Source organism: Callorhinus ursinus, unplaced genomic scaffold (genome assembly GCF_003265705.2).
Source record: "Callorhinus ursinus isolate GAN/ISIS: 27379988/994484 unplaced genomic scaffold, GSC_fseal_2.0 scaffold12, whole genome shotgun sequence".
Classification (NCBI taxonomy): Eukaryota; Metazoa; Chordata; class Mammalia; order Carnivora; family Otariidae; genus Callorhinus; species Callorhinus ursinus.
The window spans coordinates 46,737,747-46,755,112 of record NW_027397074.1 but is presented as its reverse complement, the minus strand read 5'-3'; the positions used below and the strand labels follow the sequence as shown (position 1 = coordinate 46,755,112).

General features: G+C 41.6%; 1 protein-coding gene across 8 annotated transcripts in view; it reads left to right on the top strand.

Annotated features, from left to right (window-relative positions):
* The window catches only part of PDE1C (phosphodiesterase 1C), a 648,442-nt gene extending 633,803 nt beyond the window's left edge, over window positions 1-14,639 (top strand). For 2 of the 8 annotated variants that reach the window (XM_073899038.1, XM_073899035.1), the window contains one exon: window positions 1,135-7,411. In XM_073899038.1, the coding sequence (XP_073755139.1) occupies window positions 1,135-1,148 (14 nt within the window). In that variant the 3' untranslated portion in view covers window positions 1,149-7,411. The other 6 variants (XM_073899039.1, XM_073899036.1, XM_073899034.1 and 3 more) reach the window with 6 other exon arrangements.
* The last annotated feature ends 2,727 nt before the right edge of the window (window positions 14,640-17,366 follow it).

The following is a 17,366-nucleotide window of genomic DNA, read 5'->3' as shown; positions in this document are numbered from 1 at the left end:
GTACCACCTAACACAATTTATATTATCTTTTAAAGCAAGCAAAAATATTAGATATTTAATCGATGCATACAAATGCAATAACCGAGTGTTTCTATGCACAGGGATAATAAGCATCAAATTCTAGATGATGTTTTTTTGTGTGATGGGGGGAGAGGAGTATCCTGGAAGAGTATACTATGTACTTCAACTCATTTGTGACATTTAATCTCATTAAATAAATTTATGAGCTAATATGCAAAATGTTAAGATTTGATTAAAATCTGTTGAAAGGACATGGGAATTTGACATTATTATTATCTATACTTTTCTGTATGCTCAAAATATTATATATTAAGAATTTTAAGTGAAAAACCCATGGCTGTCTTCCAAGACAGCTTTGTTTGGTTTCATCCATGTAAACGTGATTTTACATATATTTCGGAGAAATTTAATGTTTTCCCTTTCTAACATACTGGGAGAGATGGGTGTTGGGATATGAGGATTCAGGTATGAAGCAAGTCCTGCTGGTAACATGCTTCAGTCCAGAAGCCACCCGAGACCACTTCATTAAGGAACCGCTTGTGTGGTTTCCGAAATTATCAAAGGGGTCCTCCTAAAGCTCCAGCACCCCGGAAATTCTTCTGGGGACATCTCCTTGATTCTTTGTGTATCTATAGTAAAGTGACTCTTATGTAGTAAAGTAATAGCACCTGCAGCTGATTTTTTCTAGAACCATCTTCCACCATGCCCCAGGAGGTCTGTGAACCCAATCACACTCCATGTGTGGGCTGTAAATGGTGGAGAGCTGAGGAAATGTTGGCTCTCACTGGAGGAGTGGCCCAGAGCTTCAGCACCACTCACAGCCATGACCACTAACGAAGGAGCCTAGTCAGTGACTTACTTCTGAGCAGATTCCCCAGGGCGCCTCCGTCACATCACTTTCGGGAAGTGATCCTTAGACGGAAAGGTACAGTACCATCCCCATTCGCTGACGCACTTGGCTGATCGCTCCTCCATGTGTGCGGCTGCCGGCGTGCATCCTAGTGTTGGCAGTACACGTAGCTCTGCTTCTAATCTCCGTGCCTGATGTAGAAAGAGTTTGTGTGTTGAGATGCCACCTGGCTTGCAATGACATTGTCATGTGTCCTCTTCTAGGGGACTACGGATAAAACGTTCATCCAGAGGATTCCTCAGAAGAGAACTGACCAGCTCTGAGGTCTGAAGACATTTTAGGAAGCTTATGCTTTTTTTTTTTTTTAACCAAGACGAAGTATTATGTGTATTATAAGTTATTGAGTGGTAAACTTCAAAAAATAACTTCTGATCTCCCTAATACAGGTTTTTAACAATAAATACTTTGATATGTATTGCACATCTATTAACGATCAGGGATAATGCTAGATTCTTAACATGTATTACCTCATTTAATCCTCATGACAACTCTCTAAGGAAGGTATTTATCTCCATTTCACAAATTAGGGAACTGAAACATAATCGGATAAGTAGCTGGCCCGAAGTTAGCAGGCAGCAAGGCAAGGCAAGCCTATGCTTTTTGCTTGAGTTTCATTGTTCATGGGTAAAGACCGATGTCAAATAGTCCAGACTGTAACCACCTTTCTTACTCTGCCTGGGTATTAGACCAGGTGCCCCAGCACTAATTCCAGGTGCAGCTCTGGGTGTGGAGGGATCCCACACTGTCTTTTAAGTGAAGTTTCCAGTGAGTGCTCTCTTTGTAATTCTTTTATCTTTGAGTTCAGTTTGAGGGATGGCGGTTGTCAATTCTTACTATGGACTGGATCAAAGCTCATTTGTGATGTATTGATTTAGCATTTCAGAGCTTTAGAAACCTGGTGAAATTTAGCTTTGCAGGCTTCTTCTGGGATAGGTCCTTGTTGGTATGAACAAAGGGCAGGGTTACTGACTGAGCCTTACACTTCCCATTTCATATGCACATGTGGAAAACTGCACACAAGGATGGAAAAAGCTCAAGAAAAAGACTTAGCTTTTCTCTAAAATATTTTTCTCATTTGAAACAGCATGCCTCACATACATTGGGCCTGCTGGGGCAAACAAAATGAAAGAGCTAAATTGAAGATGATCCCTCCTTGAGGGAGGACTTCCTTGTTCTTTTTTTTTTTTAATTAATTAAAATAATAATTTTATCAAATGAAACCATTAATCACTAAATCATCAGGTTGCAGGGCATTTAATAGCCAGCCATTCTTTGCGTAAGAAGAGAGCTTGTTTTCCAGCCTTACTTAATTGCTCCTCCCCTTTCACCTCTTTCTCAGAGGGAGAGGGGTTCGAACACCATGCCTCAGTGCCTCTCCATACTCTAGGAAGACCTGTAGAAATGAGCCGAGGTCATAGTATTTGTCTAAAGCAAGAGTGTTCAGGCTTCAGGCTGGAGACCTCAAAGGGAAGGAACTTGCTGGCTCCCTTCTTGGAGCAACCGTGGGCAGCAAATCTGGGTATCAAGACATTGTGGAGGCAAAGAGGAACCATCAGGGTCTGGAGACGCCGGTCAACTTTGCCAGCTGGTGTGTATTCTAAGGGATTCATTTATTCTTTAGTAAGTGGGAGATTTATGAAGGTTACTGAGTGTGATGCAGAGTAGTTTACTCATTCATTAAATATTTCTTAGCACCAACTGTTACCAGTTTTGTGATTAGGTTCTGGGGATGCAGTTGTGCATAACACCCTGTCCCTATCCCCGTGAGGTTTGTGGTCAGGGTTAATTATCTGTGGGGTAAAGCATAAAGAAGCATTGAAAAAACTCGGGCATCAGTGATTTAAGAATAACTTCCAATGAAGGTGACTTGAAGGATTATTATGCCTTAGCATAATAAATGCAAAGAGTCTTAAGAATCAAAAGTGCCCTTGTTATTTTCCTAATTGCATCAAGATTAGAATTCAGGGACTGAAACTTCTTTCATCCTGATTGGTTGTCTAAGTCACACTTCCCATCCCAGCCAGGATTTGCAGCACTCACTCACATTCATGGTTAGGCTTTGCCCAAAGTGATCCATGAACATCCATATTTGTACATTGTATAAATAGTTTAGAATGTGGCCTAGATGTTTTTGCTTTGCTTCAAATGGCACTTAGTTTCAGCAAAGTGGTTCCCTTGGGTAGCTGATATATATGTCCCTATATACATGCACATTTTGGAGAATTAGTTTTTCATGAATCAGAATGATGTGTTCTCTGCCACATGTTCACAAATAAATTTATTAAGTTAATCTCTTCATTGTTTGGTAAGGTCTTTCATGTAGTAATATCCAGTTGTGTGGGGAATTATATGACTTTTCTACACTAGAATAAGAAATCCATCAGGAGGACACCATTAAAAGGCCCTCAATGATGACCATTCGTCCCCTGTGCTATCTGATAATGGTGGCCACATACCACATACCTATGACATACTGGCAGCCCACAAGTTTACAAGGTACTGTATATACATTATCTCACTTACATCCCCTTGAAAATCCTCACAGCACCATGAAAGGTGGTTATTATTCTTCCCATTTTACAGAGAAACAAAAACAAAAAACCCGAGTCCCAGAATAGTTTATCTCCTTAGAATCTTACAACTAGTAATAGCTTAACCCAGTAATGTGCTGTCCCAACCCATGCTTCTCTTGTAATAATACCACACCACCTGTTCTCAAAGTAGATTTTCATGGGTTCAATTCTTTTTTTAAAGATTTTCATTTGTTTATTTGTCAGAAAGAGAGAGAGAGCACAAGCAGGGGGAGCGGCAATTAGACAGAGAAGCAGGCAGAGAAGCAGGCTCCCCGCTGAGCAAGGAGCCCAGTGCAGGACTCAATCCCAGGACCCTGGGATCACGACCTGAGCTGAAGGCACACGTTTAACTGACTGAGCTACCCAGGCATCCCTCATGGGCTCAATTCTTGTCACAGATCTTAGCACGTGGCCAAGGGTTGGAAGCTCCTGCATGTAATGATAAGACCTTATCATCTGCCCCAGGCATCCCTTAATACCGAAGTGAAGCATAAGTTGACTTAGTCTCAAAACAAACTTGGCACTTAAGCCAGTGTTTCTCAACCTGAATACACATTAGAATCACTGGACATGATAAACATATTGAAACTTGGGCTCCACCTTAAAATAATGGATTGCTTCGGAGACTCTTGTGGGGACGGCTTGGGCATCAGTAAACTTTAAAGCTCTCCAAGGTGATCTGAGGTGCAGCCAGGGTTGAAAAATGCAGGTGGAAGTAAACAGCTTCGGGCTGGATGAAGGGCAACAAAACCATGTGGTTTATCTTTTCCCTATGGACACAGGTTCCTCTGGGGACCTGGAAATGCTGACGGGGCCACCTTTCTATCCCAGGTAGTGGTTTGGTTCGTGCAGTGTCATCTCAGCTCCTTCTAGGAGCTCCTTCTGCTTGTTGCTCTGTGAGGTGAAAATATGGAACTGTAGATTATTAAGCCTCATTTTCTTGAGGTAAAGTCCTTGGAGAGTCAGCGTCTTTTAAAATGTAGATGATGGGTTTCATTATTGTAGGTTTTTTTTTAAGATTATTTATTTATTTATTTGAGAGAGAGAGAGCAGAGCAAGTGAGAGAGAACCCAAGTTGGGGGATGGGGAAGAGGGAGAAGCAGACTCCCCACTGAGCGGGGAGCCTGACCGCGATGCAGGGCTAGATCCCAGGACCCCAAGATCATGACCTGATCTGAAGGCAGATGCTCAACCGACTGAGCCACCCAGGCGCCCCTCGTTATTGTCGTTTTAATATAAAATACACCTTGAAGAGTTTAAGAGTAGATCATTACCTTAGACAACAGTACATCTAATGTGCATGGTTTACGAATGATTTTCTGGCTGGGTCATTGTTGCTAGATTGTATTTCTATAAAAGGTAGAGACACCGAGCAATGTGGCCTCAGTATAATGCTGTTTGTGTCTTGAGGAGACAGATGAATTCCTAACTGGGAAAGTATGCTGCTACTGAATTTTCCTGGCAGTTGCAAACCTTCCTGCTAATTCGTGAGTTGTAGGATCGTCATCTGAGGAAGGGATGGAAAGCGAGAGTAAGGCAGCACCTACTACGTGTCAGTGCCACATTGACTGCTCCACATGCATGATTCCTTTCCTTCTCATCACAGCTCTCTGCAGTGAGACTTCTCAGCTCTGTTTTCTAAGTGGGAAACTGAAAGCGTGTGTCCGCATCATGGGGGGGTAGAGACAGAACTGAATCTGGCCCCTTCCAAGGATGGGGGTGGCTGCAATAAGGGATGTAAAAACACGGAAAAGTAGAGAGGACAGAGACCAAGCTACTTGTCTCCTTAAACAGCGGAGCCTTGGGTTTCTAAAAGGTTGATATGTTCCACTTCCATTTTTTAAAGCGTCTAATGGGAAGCCTAGATAATGGACAAGAACCAAGTCTGTTTTTCTGTTGAAACAAATTAATTTCTTCCACTTGCCCCTTATGGAAAAAACCAGCTTGGAAAACCAATTCAGCCAAGTTGCTAGAGGTTTAAAGGGTGTGCTTCTGCCTTGGGAATGGGATGACCCTTCTTGATTCAGTCCTCTGTGGAGCTGATTTATTGTTATTTATTAATTGAGATGAGTCTTTTGGCTGATTTTGTGTTTTCTCATGAGCTCACCTTCAAAATGCCACTGATTCATGCCAAATTAGCTAATGTGGCTGACATGGTCGTCAGAATCAGACATAAGCCTGGTTTGGAATTCCGGATAATCTGAAAAGATATCCCAGAAAGAAGCTAGAAAGAGTCCAGAGGGGAGAAAAATCCCAAAGGCATAAAGGACCTACATTAGGCAGATTGTCTCAAAAGGGCAGATTGTCTCAAACTGAGCAAGACCCTAACTAGCAGAGCAAAAATCAGTCCTGCAAGAAATGTCAGCACCTGTCCTAGAAGTCTTCTGGCATTCTCTCTGTTCAGGGTTTTAGTCCCACTTTATCCACCGGGAGTTACCCTTAAACATGATCACTATCACTATGACAATCTTCAGAGAGAGGTCATCACAGACCGAAGGCATGCTTTATGCCAGCCACTGTAGGAAATCCTTGACACGCCCAGTCTGGCTGGGTCCTCCGAGCAGCCCTGCGAGATAGGCAGCACTGTGACACTTGGGCCGCAGAGGAGAAACATGGAGCTTACAGGCAAAGTGACTTGCCCCAGAAAGAACAGGAGTGGTGAAACAGGCCTTAAACCTAGATCTCTGCCTGCAAGGCTCTCACTCTTATCTTAGCCCTCAGTCAGACATCAGGAACGTGCTCTTGGGTCTTATTTTTTCCTTTTCCACATGTGAGATTTATTTAGAAAACAATGGCTAATCTCAGGGTTGGTTCTTGGTGTGGGTCTTCTTACAATCCTCAAATGATAGCACCGAAGTTGCTTTCTCCAACAAAAGAATGCCTTTTCATTTCTCAGAGCTTTTGTGTTCATGGTAGACCCAACAAGAAGAACAAAATGTGGTGGACAGGAGGAAAAAGAAAAAGAGCATAATTCTGAAGACCACACGTAACCTTAACAGATGCATCAAAGACTCCTCCCCACCCCAAGCAGTTTGTTGTGATCAAACTATAGCAGCGACATTGGCTAGCTTCTCTACAGTTTACACAACACCTTCAGTGTGTGCTAAACATTAGCACTATTGTTTCGTTTGTGAGGATAAGGAGGGAGATGTTTGGAGAGACCAAAACAGTAGTTCTGAAACTCACACACAGTGGAATTATCTGAGGAGCTTTAAAAACTCCTGAAGTCTCAGACTAACCCCCACAGATTCTGCTTTAATTGATCTGGGGTACGACCTGAGCATTGGGATTTTTTTTTAAGAATTTATTTATTTCTTTGACAGAGAGACACAGTGAGAGAGGGAACATAAGCAGGGGGAGTGGGAGAGGGAGAAGCAGGCTTCCCGCCGAGCAGGGAGCCCGATGCGGGGACTCAATCCCAGGACCCCGGGATCATGACCTGAGCCGAAGGCAGACACTTAACCGACTGAGCCACCCAGGTGCCCCTGAGCATTGGGATTTTTAAAAGCTCCCCAGGTGGTTCTCATATGCAGCCAGGGTGAGAACCACCGGATTAAACATTTCACCCAAGATCCTAGCGCTCTACCTGGCTTGATTGCTCACCAACAGCGGCTGTGACTTTTGGAATTCCTGTCAACATTCCAACCTGGCATAAGTGAAGGAAGAGATAAAAACAATTATTTAAGAGACCTGTTAGCCAGGACCTTTATATAATTCCTTCCTGAGCTATTACCACAAATTATATTAAGTGTGTGTCTTGGGGGGAAGTGTGACTATAGCTACTAATGAGCATGTTCAAGAATCCTGTATATTACACAGATTATATACTCAAATACTGAGGGTAATATGAGGTACTGTTTTGACTCTTTTAATTTTTATGGTAGTTATTAAAACTTATTCTGAACTTTGGTCCAAGGTTGCTTTAAATATCGGGTGAAGACTCTGAAGTTGAGCTGCTCAGATGTGAATCCAGAATCCAGACTTCCTGCATACCAGCTGTGTAGGCTTTGGCAAGTTACTTAAGCTCTCTAAGCCCCAGTTTTCCTCACCCCAAAAGGGGGTGATAACAGTGCTTGCTTCATAGGATTGTAGAGAAGATGAAAGGCTAGTTCACATTAAATTCTTAGCATTGTGCCTAGCACACAATGTGTTGTCAGAAATCATAACTATTTTACCATGGCGAATCCCGACATGAAAATCACAAGCTCGGTTCTTACATCATTCCATCCTTGATGGAGCTGATGTTAGCATTCCAATCCCTCGCAATTCAAAACTCGTGAATGATTTTTGTGCATTTTTTATAAGAGCTTTTCCATCAGCTTTCAGACAGATACCACAAGTAGACACTGATTTTAGAGATGAAATGTATGGCACTGTGATTTTATTCTGCATGTAAAACAACATTTCAGAGGCAACAGATGACTATTTTTTATTTTGTTAGTTGTTTATGTCTGTGTATGTGTGAATGCAGATAGAAAAGGTCTATAATGGAAATTTTTTCCCCCAAAGGTCATATCATGACATTATCTTTGAAAGAGCAGAAAACATATGTCCAATACTTCTTATTTTAAGAAGGTGCTAATATTCAAATTTATTCAGAAGTTAAGAGCAGACCAAGTTGCTGCCCTCAGAGGTGGTGATCTGCAACAGAGATTCAGACATTCTCCACATGGAGTTGCTGCTGTTACGTGAGTGGTTACAGAAAATCAACATGAAGTCAGAGAGTATCGAAAGAACAGAGACAGATTCTCACACATGAGATTCTCACACAGTTATTAACTCATGGAGATTAGGCAGGACCCACAGTAGGTGGAGACCAGTGATAGCTCTCTGTGGCCTGCTCTCACTTAGTGCAAAACAACAAGGTGTCCTGAAGTCGGGATTTATGATAGTATAGGGTATGACACCTTAAGATAAGGATAAGGAATTGGGCCAGTCTTTTCTGAAAGTGTTTTCTGCTGAGCACTCTGTGAGATGCCCCTGTAAAGGGAGTTCCCTGGCCTAATAAAATGGAGAAAAACCACATGCTGTTGGTTCTTCTTCAGGATTCTTAATACACATCCCCATTATTTAGGTGTCTGAGAAGTCCTGCCATGAAGATAGTAGTTTAAACCCAGTTAAATTTGACTAAGGAAACTCCCTGTCTCTCAACAATACCTATTACACTCACAACTTTATTGAAGGGTACTTTGAGAAACAGTAGACTAATATAATCTTAAAGTGCTTTAAAAACCCTCTTTTACATTGCAATACCCGAACTCACAACTATATTGATTTGATTTAGGACTAAATCTGAATCTATTTTTGAAGAATAATTCTATACACGCGTCTCCCACACCACAAGAAAAGTAGCCACCAAGTAAAATGGTCTCAAAGACAGAGACACAGACAGAAACAGAGAGGGAAAAACAGATAGGTCGGTGGTGGCCGAGGAAAGGGAGAAGATCATACACACTTTTGGGAGAACTGTAGTGTTTATGAAAAAGATGAGATTTAAACAAATGGAGATTAAAACTCCTCAAAGGGCATTGCTTTTATGAGAAACAAATATTGTGTGTAATTGTGAAATAAAGGATGGTGATGTATCGATTTTTGTCTTGCACTTTTCTTTTCCAAGTACATTTGAAAGTAATACAGATAATGACTCTCCCAAGTTCAGGCTCTGTGCAGCGAGTGGTATGTGCCTTTGTCAAATCTTCATTAGCTTATTAGACCATTTCCACCAAGTAAATTGCTCTAAGAGATGAGAGCAGACTTTGTGAATATGTCCTCAAGAGAAAAAAGGTCCAACTGGCTAATAATCAAGCATATGGAGGGGAAGGGATTCTGTTCCCAGTTTGGTTCTTCTTCTCTACCCTGGGAGAAGGAGAGGTGGATTTTAACACTATTGCTTGGGTTTAGCTGTGGGACGCGTGTAGTCGTTGAAAGGGGGAGGATCAGATCCTCTTCCAGTATCTCTGGAATGGCCAGTAGGCAAATGAAAGAGCCCCAGGGAGGCCACGCCAGCGCCCCAGAACAAAGGTCTCCACTAAATTCAAGATGGTGTCCTTATCCCTGGTTCTGCTGTTTTGCTCTGTCATCACATCACGTTCCCCTGCAGACTGGAAAGGCAGTCGATGCATACAAAACAGCTCCGTATGAATTTTTCTTTTTTCCAACATTTTGAGTAAGGGAGACAGCAGGTATATAAGTATTTCCACAATCTTGGTGGGGAGCCGGTCTCTATCAGCAGGTTCGACTCTATTTGCAGTGACTCCAGTGGCAAGGGGAGTTTTTGTTCAGACAGTCAGAATTCTGGCAAACGGTAAATGTTTCTTCATGCTGAGAAGTGGGAAATTCAATAATACTTTGGCTGGGTTCATGCTGAGTAGCGAAAACAGAATGAATATGGAGAGGGATTGTGACTTGAAGAGCAGTAAATCAGCTAGCCCAGACGTGAAGCCTCTCTTGTGTCTACACCATTCTCCAAGGTGACAGGGCTGTTTTAGAGTGTTTTGTGCTGTTTACCATAAAACACAGAATTAAGTGCTCTGAGGTCTTTAAGAAAAAAAAAAACAACCCTCTCTGTTCTTCTGCATGTATATTATTATGTCACTACAGGACCATTTGCTGCAAGTCTTTACTACGTGTTAGCCCAACTCAGAAGGCAAATTTCGTGTGGCTGTTACGGTAGTACTAGCGTCCCTTATTAGACCTGAACACTTTTTTCTTCTGTAAGCGAAGTGACAAGTTTCAGTGGGGGTCACTAGAATGGAAATCCCACGAGGGCAGGGATTTCGGTCTGTTTTATCCACTGTTCTATCAGCAACACCTAAGTGCTCTAAGAAGTCAATGAATGACTATTAGTCTACAGACGGGAAAAGTCTAATGAGCTCTGAACTCTCTGAGATGTCTGGTACTAAAGCCCAGAGTGACTTCAGTTTTGCTGGCTTTTTGTTATGTATGATTTTGCAGAATATCTCTGATGTATGATTCTATGGAAGAAATTTTTAGCAGTATGTTTCTTTTTCAAAAGTCACATCACCAAAACCTGATCCACACAGAAAAATTAGAAAATGGAAACAAACAACCGAAAACCATGTTTATACTCTTCAGAGATAATCACTGCTATGATTTAAATGTATGATCTTCTGGGTTTTCCTATGCGCATATTGATACATTTTTATTGTAATGAGATTAGATATTTACTTTTTTTTATTTAACAGGATTACATGAATTCTATACATAGAATTTACATATACTTTATTTTTATTAATAGACATCTATAATTGCTTTTCCATAGTATCACAGTAGTATATTTTAAGAATGTACCAGAACTTAACCAACCCCTATGATTGTATATTTAAGTTGTTTCTGATCTTTTGCTGGATCATACTGGAAGAGAGCTGTGAAACTGGTCTTCACAAGGGTAACCTTTTGTTTCACGGATCTGTCCCCCAGTCTCCACCCTTCAAGCTGACCCACCTGTGTATTACTTTCTTTGCCGGCCCTGTAAGTGCTGTTAGAATCGCCTCACTGAGAGCAAGTGCTTGAGGAAAGGACTCAGCACCAGCTCTGTCCTTCATACCTTTTACCTAATTATTCTATCTCATCGGTTTGCAGTGACCATTTAACCTGGTTTTCGCTTTACTCACTCTTACACTGTCTCACTGACAATGCTCTCCAGTGGGACCAAGAAGTACCAATTAGTATTTAATGTCTTTATGTGGCTTGACTGCTCATTTTGTTTTATCACTGAATAATATCCCATTGTATAGATGTTCTACAATGTGTTCATGCAATTAACTATTGAAGGAATTCCTGGCTTATGGTTTGGGGCAATTAGGAATTAACTTCTATAAACTTCATGTACAGGTTTTTATGTGAACGTCAGTTTTCAAATCAGTTGGGTAAATACCTAGCAGCACAACTGCTGGATCGTGTGGTAAAACCATGACCAGCTTCCTAAGAGACTGTCAAACCGTCTTTCAAAGTGGCTGTAATACTTTACATTCCCACCAGCAAGAATAGGAGTTCCTGTTGTTCCGCATTGTCACCAGCAACTGGTGTCATCCACTCTGTTTTGGATTTTATCCACCCTGATAGGTGTGTTGTGTATATCATTGGTGTTTTAATTTGCAACTGTGGCTTTCTTGCCATATGCATCCCTTCTTCAGTGAGGAGTCAGTTCAGATCTTTTGCTCCTTTGTAAATTGGGTTATTGATTTTCCCTTTACTGAATTTTAAGAGTTTTACAAAAACTATTTTGGACGCAAGACATTTATATACATGTTTGGCAAATATTTTCCCAGTGATGTCCTTTTTTTTTTTTTTTTTTTAATCACTTCAAGATCGTACGCCACTTTGCAGCCCTAAAAGCTTACATCCAATGGTAAATGCTGATCTGTCGTCCGGCTCTGCTCGCCCACATTTGCTTTGCTATTCCCAAAAGTGATCCTGTCACCCCCTCTCACTTCCTTAACCCCATCCACTCATTGTCAAAAAACATTTGCAGTCTGGGGTCCTCATTGTCTATCTCTAGGAATTTGTCGTTCTTTATTTTAAGTAAATGACCAAGGTGAGAATGTGTTTATTCATCTGTCTGCAGTAAGATTCCCAGTGAGGGTCCAACTTGTCTGTTTCTGGTTTGAAAGGAAACAGGTCTAGGGGAGAGCAAATTGCCCACAGTCATTAGGTTGTGCCATGTCAATGGTGAGGCTAATGGTTGTCTGTCTTCCTTTGCATGGCCACCAGTCATCAAGGCTCCTCTGCATCATTTTAAACGCCCTGCTTATGCATCTAGCTCCTACGCACCTTCAGTCCCAAAGAAAACTGATGAGCATCCTGCGAGGTACAAGATGCTGGATCAGAGGATCAAAATGAAAAAGATTCAGAATATCTCACATAACTGGAACAGAAAATAGGTCAAAGGGAAGAGAGGGAGTGAAGGAGAGGCCCACTCCTCTGCCTGTCAGCACTTACCAGCCACAGTGGGATACGCTTCCAAGACCCTCGGAGGCTTTGGGGGCTGATGCTTTTTGGTCGACTCCACTGAGGCAAAGGGAAGGCCGTATGTGATTTTCCCCCTTGTTGTTCTGTTATGGATCCATCCGTCACCGGATCTGGGAGTCAATGCAGACTCCGGTAGTAAGAGGGTAGTCTCATGTGGCTTTTATTTGTATAGATCTTTCAAAGTCTAAATCAGACCTGAATTAAAATGATGTACCCTCTTTAGAAAATTCCTCCCACTGACACTTCTTTCATCCCTAGAAGCTGACTTGCCCTAATAAGAACATTGGTTTAATAATCATCGTATTTAAGGAATGCACCTCTTAAAACATCTTTTCCAGTTTTAACTACAATAGGAAAAGATGTTTTTAGAAGTGCATTCCTTAAATACGGTGATTATTACAATATTTAAAATTCAGGTAAATATGTAACTTTCAAAGTAAACCCATTAAAGTTAAAAGTTGTGTTTCTGAATGTAACAATTGCAGAGGGAAAAGAAGGCTGATGAACAGTTGAGTTCATGGAGAATTCTGAACTGAGGCTTCACAAAGCAGATACAAATCAAAAATAAAGACCCTTGCTTTAAAAAAAAAAAAAAAGACCCTTGCTTTGGTTTTCATTGCATGCTTCATGCCCAGTGGCCTCATTTTGTACCTTTAGGGATGTGAGAGTTTGTAGGAGATACATTTTGGCTCTACTTCTTCTAATTTGTTACTTTCACTTAACATTTGACAATGCTAGAAATCAATGGGATGCCCATGCCTCAGAGACTCCAGGTTTGAGATCTACCCCAGGAAATGTCCCTTTGGTCTTATGGTCCTGGGGCGGGAGGGTGTAAATTCCTGAACCTAATTTGAATCCCTTACTTGCAGATTTTTCTCCATTAAGTTGGAGATTCCTCTAAGTTAAATTTCAGATCAATTTCCTAGCAGACCCTATAGCTGAGGCCCTTTGGAATCTCATTTGCTCTCACAGCTCTTGCTGGAATGGGAGTTGATAACTCACGTCTCTTCACTGTGGCATTTTTAGCTCTTCTGAATCTCTTCTGGACTTTTTACTTTGGGACTAAAATCACACAAAATGGTAAGGAAATGTTCAAGGCCATAAATAGCTTTTGATCCCTTCGGAAATGCTCTGGTGCAGTGGAAAACTTCAGGTTTGTTGTCCGGCAGGCCTGATCACCAATTCTGTCCCATCTATAACTAGTTGCACGTCCTCGGTCTAATGGCATAACCGTTAAAATCCTCAGTTTGCTTAATTAGAAAGTTGGATTCATAATACCCATGGCCTTTTGTGGTGAAGATTGAGGATAACATAGGTTTGGATTGTTATTGCTGAACTCGGTGAGTAATAGGGAGCATGACCAATGTAACCAGGAACCTTCCACATCCAGAAAGAACTCTCAGGAACCCCTGCAACCCCTGAGCTGATGGTCGCAGCGTTTGGGGTCTGATTGTGAAGGGTTTGGTGTGCTCTCCTTCTCTCTTTCGCCCCAGCTCACTTCCAGGAAACCACAGTTATGCAAGCTGAGTCAGCTCCAGAGTTTAGTCCACCATGCTATTGAGCAATTTACTTATAACGTGCTTGACGATGCTATTTCAGGGAAATTTAATTACTATACAAAAAGGAAAATCACTGTGACTTTTTGTTAGGAAAGCAATTGTAATTCTTAACTCCCTGCTCAGTGCCGGAGCAAAAGGATCCTTCTGCAGGCTCACAGTGTCTATTCCGCCTGACGTAGGTTAACTCTGCAGGTAATTCCTCCCTGTTTGTATAGATGCCTCAATGCTTGCTTCACAGAGCCATTTAGGCAGTGAAAGTGCCCATGGGTAGTGGGGCCTCCTGGCGGCCCAGTGGATCATCGATGATGTTCCTCAAATCTCCCCCAATACTTTCAGTCTTAGGCATTGAGACATCAAGGTGGCTGTGCTTTCTCCACTGTGCTTCTTGACGTTAGAAGCCATTAACCTAGGGAAGAAAGTCGGGTCTTTCTGCATTCTTTTATCCCAAGATGCTGTTTTTCAGCTTTGGCTAATATGTTGATTGAACAAATGTACAGATATTGAGATTCTGCTTTGCTTGTAAAATGCCTACCATGTTTTTTGCATGATGGATTGTATAGAAATGCCAGATTATATTCTTATAGCAAATAAAAAGATGCTTTTAAAGGACTTTCTTGTATGAGTCACCTTTCTCTTCTCCAGAATTCTGGGATTCATTTGAAAAGAGTTAGATTTTCCCTATGCTTAGCCCGATTCAGTCCTGAATATCTCGTCAAGATGAATAGCATAACAAACTTCTCAATTGGCTTCCTGATTGTATAGATGGTAGGTGTTTTTAAAACCACCTTGTCTCTATACCACAAACCCAATCAGTTAATTTGTTAGTATGAGTAACCCATAATACCAGCTAGTCTGTAGGTAAACACCTATGTTATCAACTCTGTTTATATCATTCCAGGCTAAGCTATATAGTTGGTTCAGAACTGACACTTTGGGGCTAGAAAAAGCTATCATTAAATCTTGGCTCCCTTTTGTTAGCTCTGTGAGCTCTAGCAAGTTTTGGAATCCCTCTGAACTTTAGTTTCCTCAGCCATAAAATGAGAGTAATAATACTTCCTGCCTCAGCATAGCACAGGGTTGAGAATGTGGTCAGTGTATCAATAAATAGTTGCTATTATTTCTTGGATAAAGAGTAGAGTGTAGTAAAAAGAAGTTAGGCTTTTGAGTTTGAGAGCAATGTCCCTTCTGATTCTATGACCTCAGGTAGGTTGTTTGCATTCTCTAACTCTAGTAAAGAGAAGTTAATAATTTAACTAATAATTTCATTAATAATATTTACCTACCTGGCTGTCCTCCCAGGTACTGATTTCTGCCTCACGCTGCACTTCAATCTTTAATGTATATATATTTCAGCATTCAGTTGGAAACCTGACATCACTGCCCTCAGTCCCCCCTTCACCTGTGTTCCCCTGTGCCCTTGGAGATCATGGGCTTCCGTCTTTTATCTGTTATGGCTCCTTCTCACTCTCATGTTCCACGTCTCTCAATCCTTGACCACCCCTGGCATCTTACTCCTGCAGTTCTGTCCTTCATCTGTTCCCATTCACCCCATCTCGTTTCCCACACCGAATCCCTTTATTTTTCCAGAGTTCCACCAACACCAGCCTATGGCCTAGAATGGACTTTCCCTGAATGATGGCACAGCAGAACAACTACATAAATTAAAAATCCAACAACAATATCAGCTAGTCTCCCTTTGTGGAGGATTTCTCATGGCCGTGTCTTCCTTAGACACAGATTTCACTGTATCTTCTTGGATCTCTCCTTCTACCAAGACCTTTCTCCCCTCTTGAACTTTAAATTCCTGTGAATGTACAGAGCAATCCATCTCGTACTCCCTTACACCACACAAGCTCAAGGCATTTTTAAAGCTGATGAACTCACTCTGCCACAGAAAGGGCATTTACTCTGGGTCCTGCTCCTCGAAGCACAAAGAACTGACAGAAGCTTCAAAATGGTATTTTTTTCTTTGTAATATAATCCAAGCACAGCCACCTTGTAATAGAATCCAGTCCTTAGGCAGGACCAGTCCTTGTAAGAAAAGAGCAGTATAAATTGTTCTCTTCCTCTTCCCACTACACCTCTGCCCAGAATAAGTCTGCAGGTGTTCTGGGGGTTTTGTTTTTGTTTTTGTTTTTGTTTTTCCATCTAGTAGTAATACTAACCTCACATGGGTAGGGCAGTGACTGTCACTAATAGGTGCTTAGAGAATGCTAATTTCTTTCTCTTCCTACCTCTTTCTACCACAAGCCGGTTAAGCCTTACCATGAGCTCATCCAATGAGCTTTTGAAATAGGGAAGGCACTCCAGCACTCTCACTGTTATGATTTCTAATCCCCGTGAAGTAGAGGGGAAAAGTGGAGATGGTTGATAACCACGATTTTTGAAGTATAGGATTTCCATAAAGATCCATGTTCTTGGGACACCTGGGTAGCTCAGTTGGTTAAACATTTGCCTTCGGCTCAGGTCATGATCCCAGAGTCCTGGGATCGAGTCCTACATTGGGCTCCCTGCTCAGCGAGGAGCCTGCTTCTCCCTCTCCCTCTGCCTGCTGCTCCCCCTGCTTGTGCTCTCTCTCTCTCTCTCTCTTTGACAAATAAATAAATAAAATCTTTAAAAAAAAAAATCCATGTTCCTAAGACAGATGGAAGGCCACTTATTTACCTGCAAAGTTTGGGTTTATTTTCCCATTGACTGCCAACTTCACTTGATCAATTACACTCTCTTTGATCCATTTCCAATTAAAAAAAAAAAAACCCTATTGGGCTGACATCTTGATTTATTGGGAGTCTGTCAAGTTAAATGTGAGGATGTGTTAGGACTGGGAGTTTGGTGTGGGTGAGGGATTAATGATTTGGCTCCACGTTTGACCCCTGGCATAGCCCCAGGTGCCCATGGCAAGGCCAGCTGGGGCCAGAGAAGGTTCTACAGTATCATAGATGTAGGTAGTAGGCCTTTCCTGGTGGTATTGTTTAGAGACTAATTTAGGAGATTTATGAGCATTCATTATACTTTTGTTATATTTAAAGAACAGGAAAAACTGCTTTTGGGGAATAACAAGTGATAATAACTACAGAGCGCTGTGTTCAACTGTGTATATTAATGTCCACCTTGCGTTCTCTGTGAATGTTCTATGACATGCTTCGTTTGTACACTTGAGGAAGAGTTCAGCTGACCTGTACTTACAGAAGCACCTTGCCTAGAAGCCAGCCATTATGGAAACAATTCATTCATGATTATTGCCCTTTTAGCATCTCTTATGACCCACTGGGTATAAAAAGACTCCAAACTTTAAGACACAATGGTAAAAGG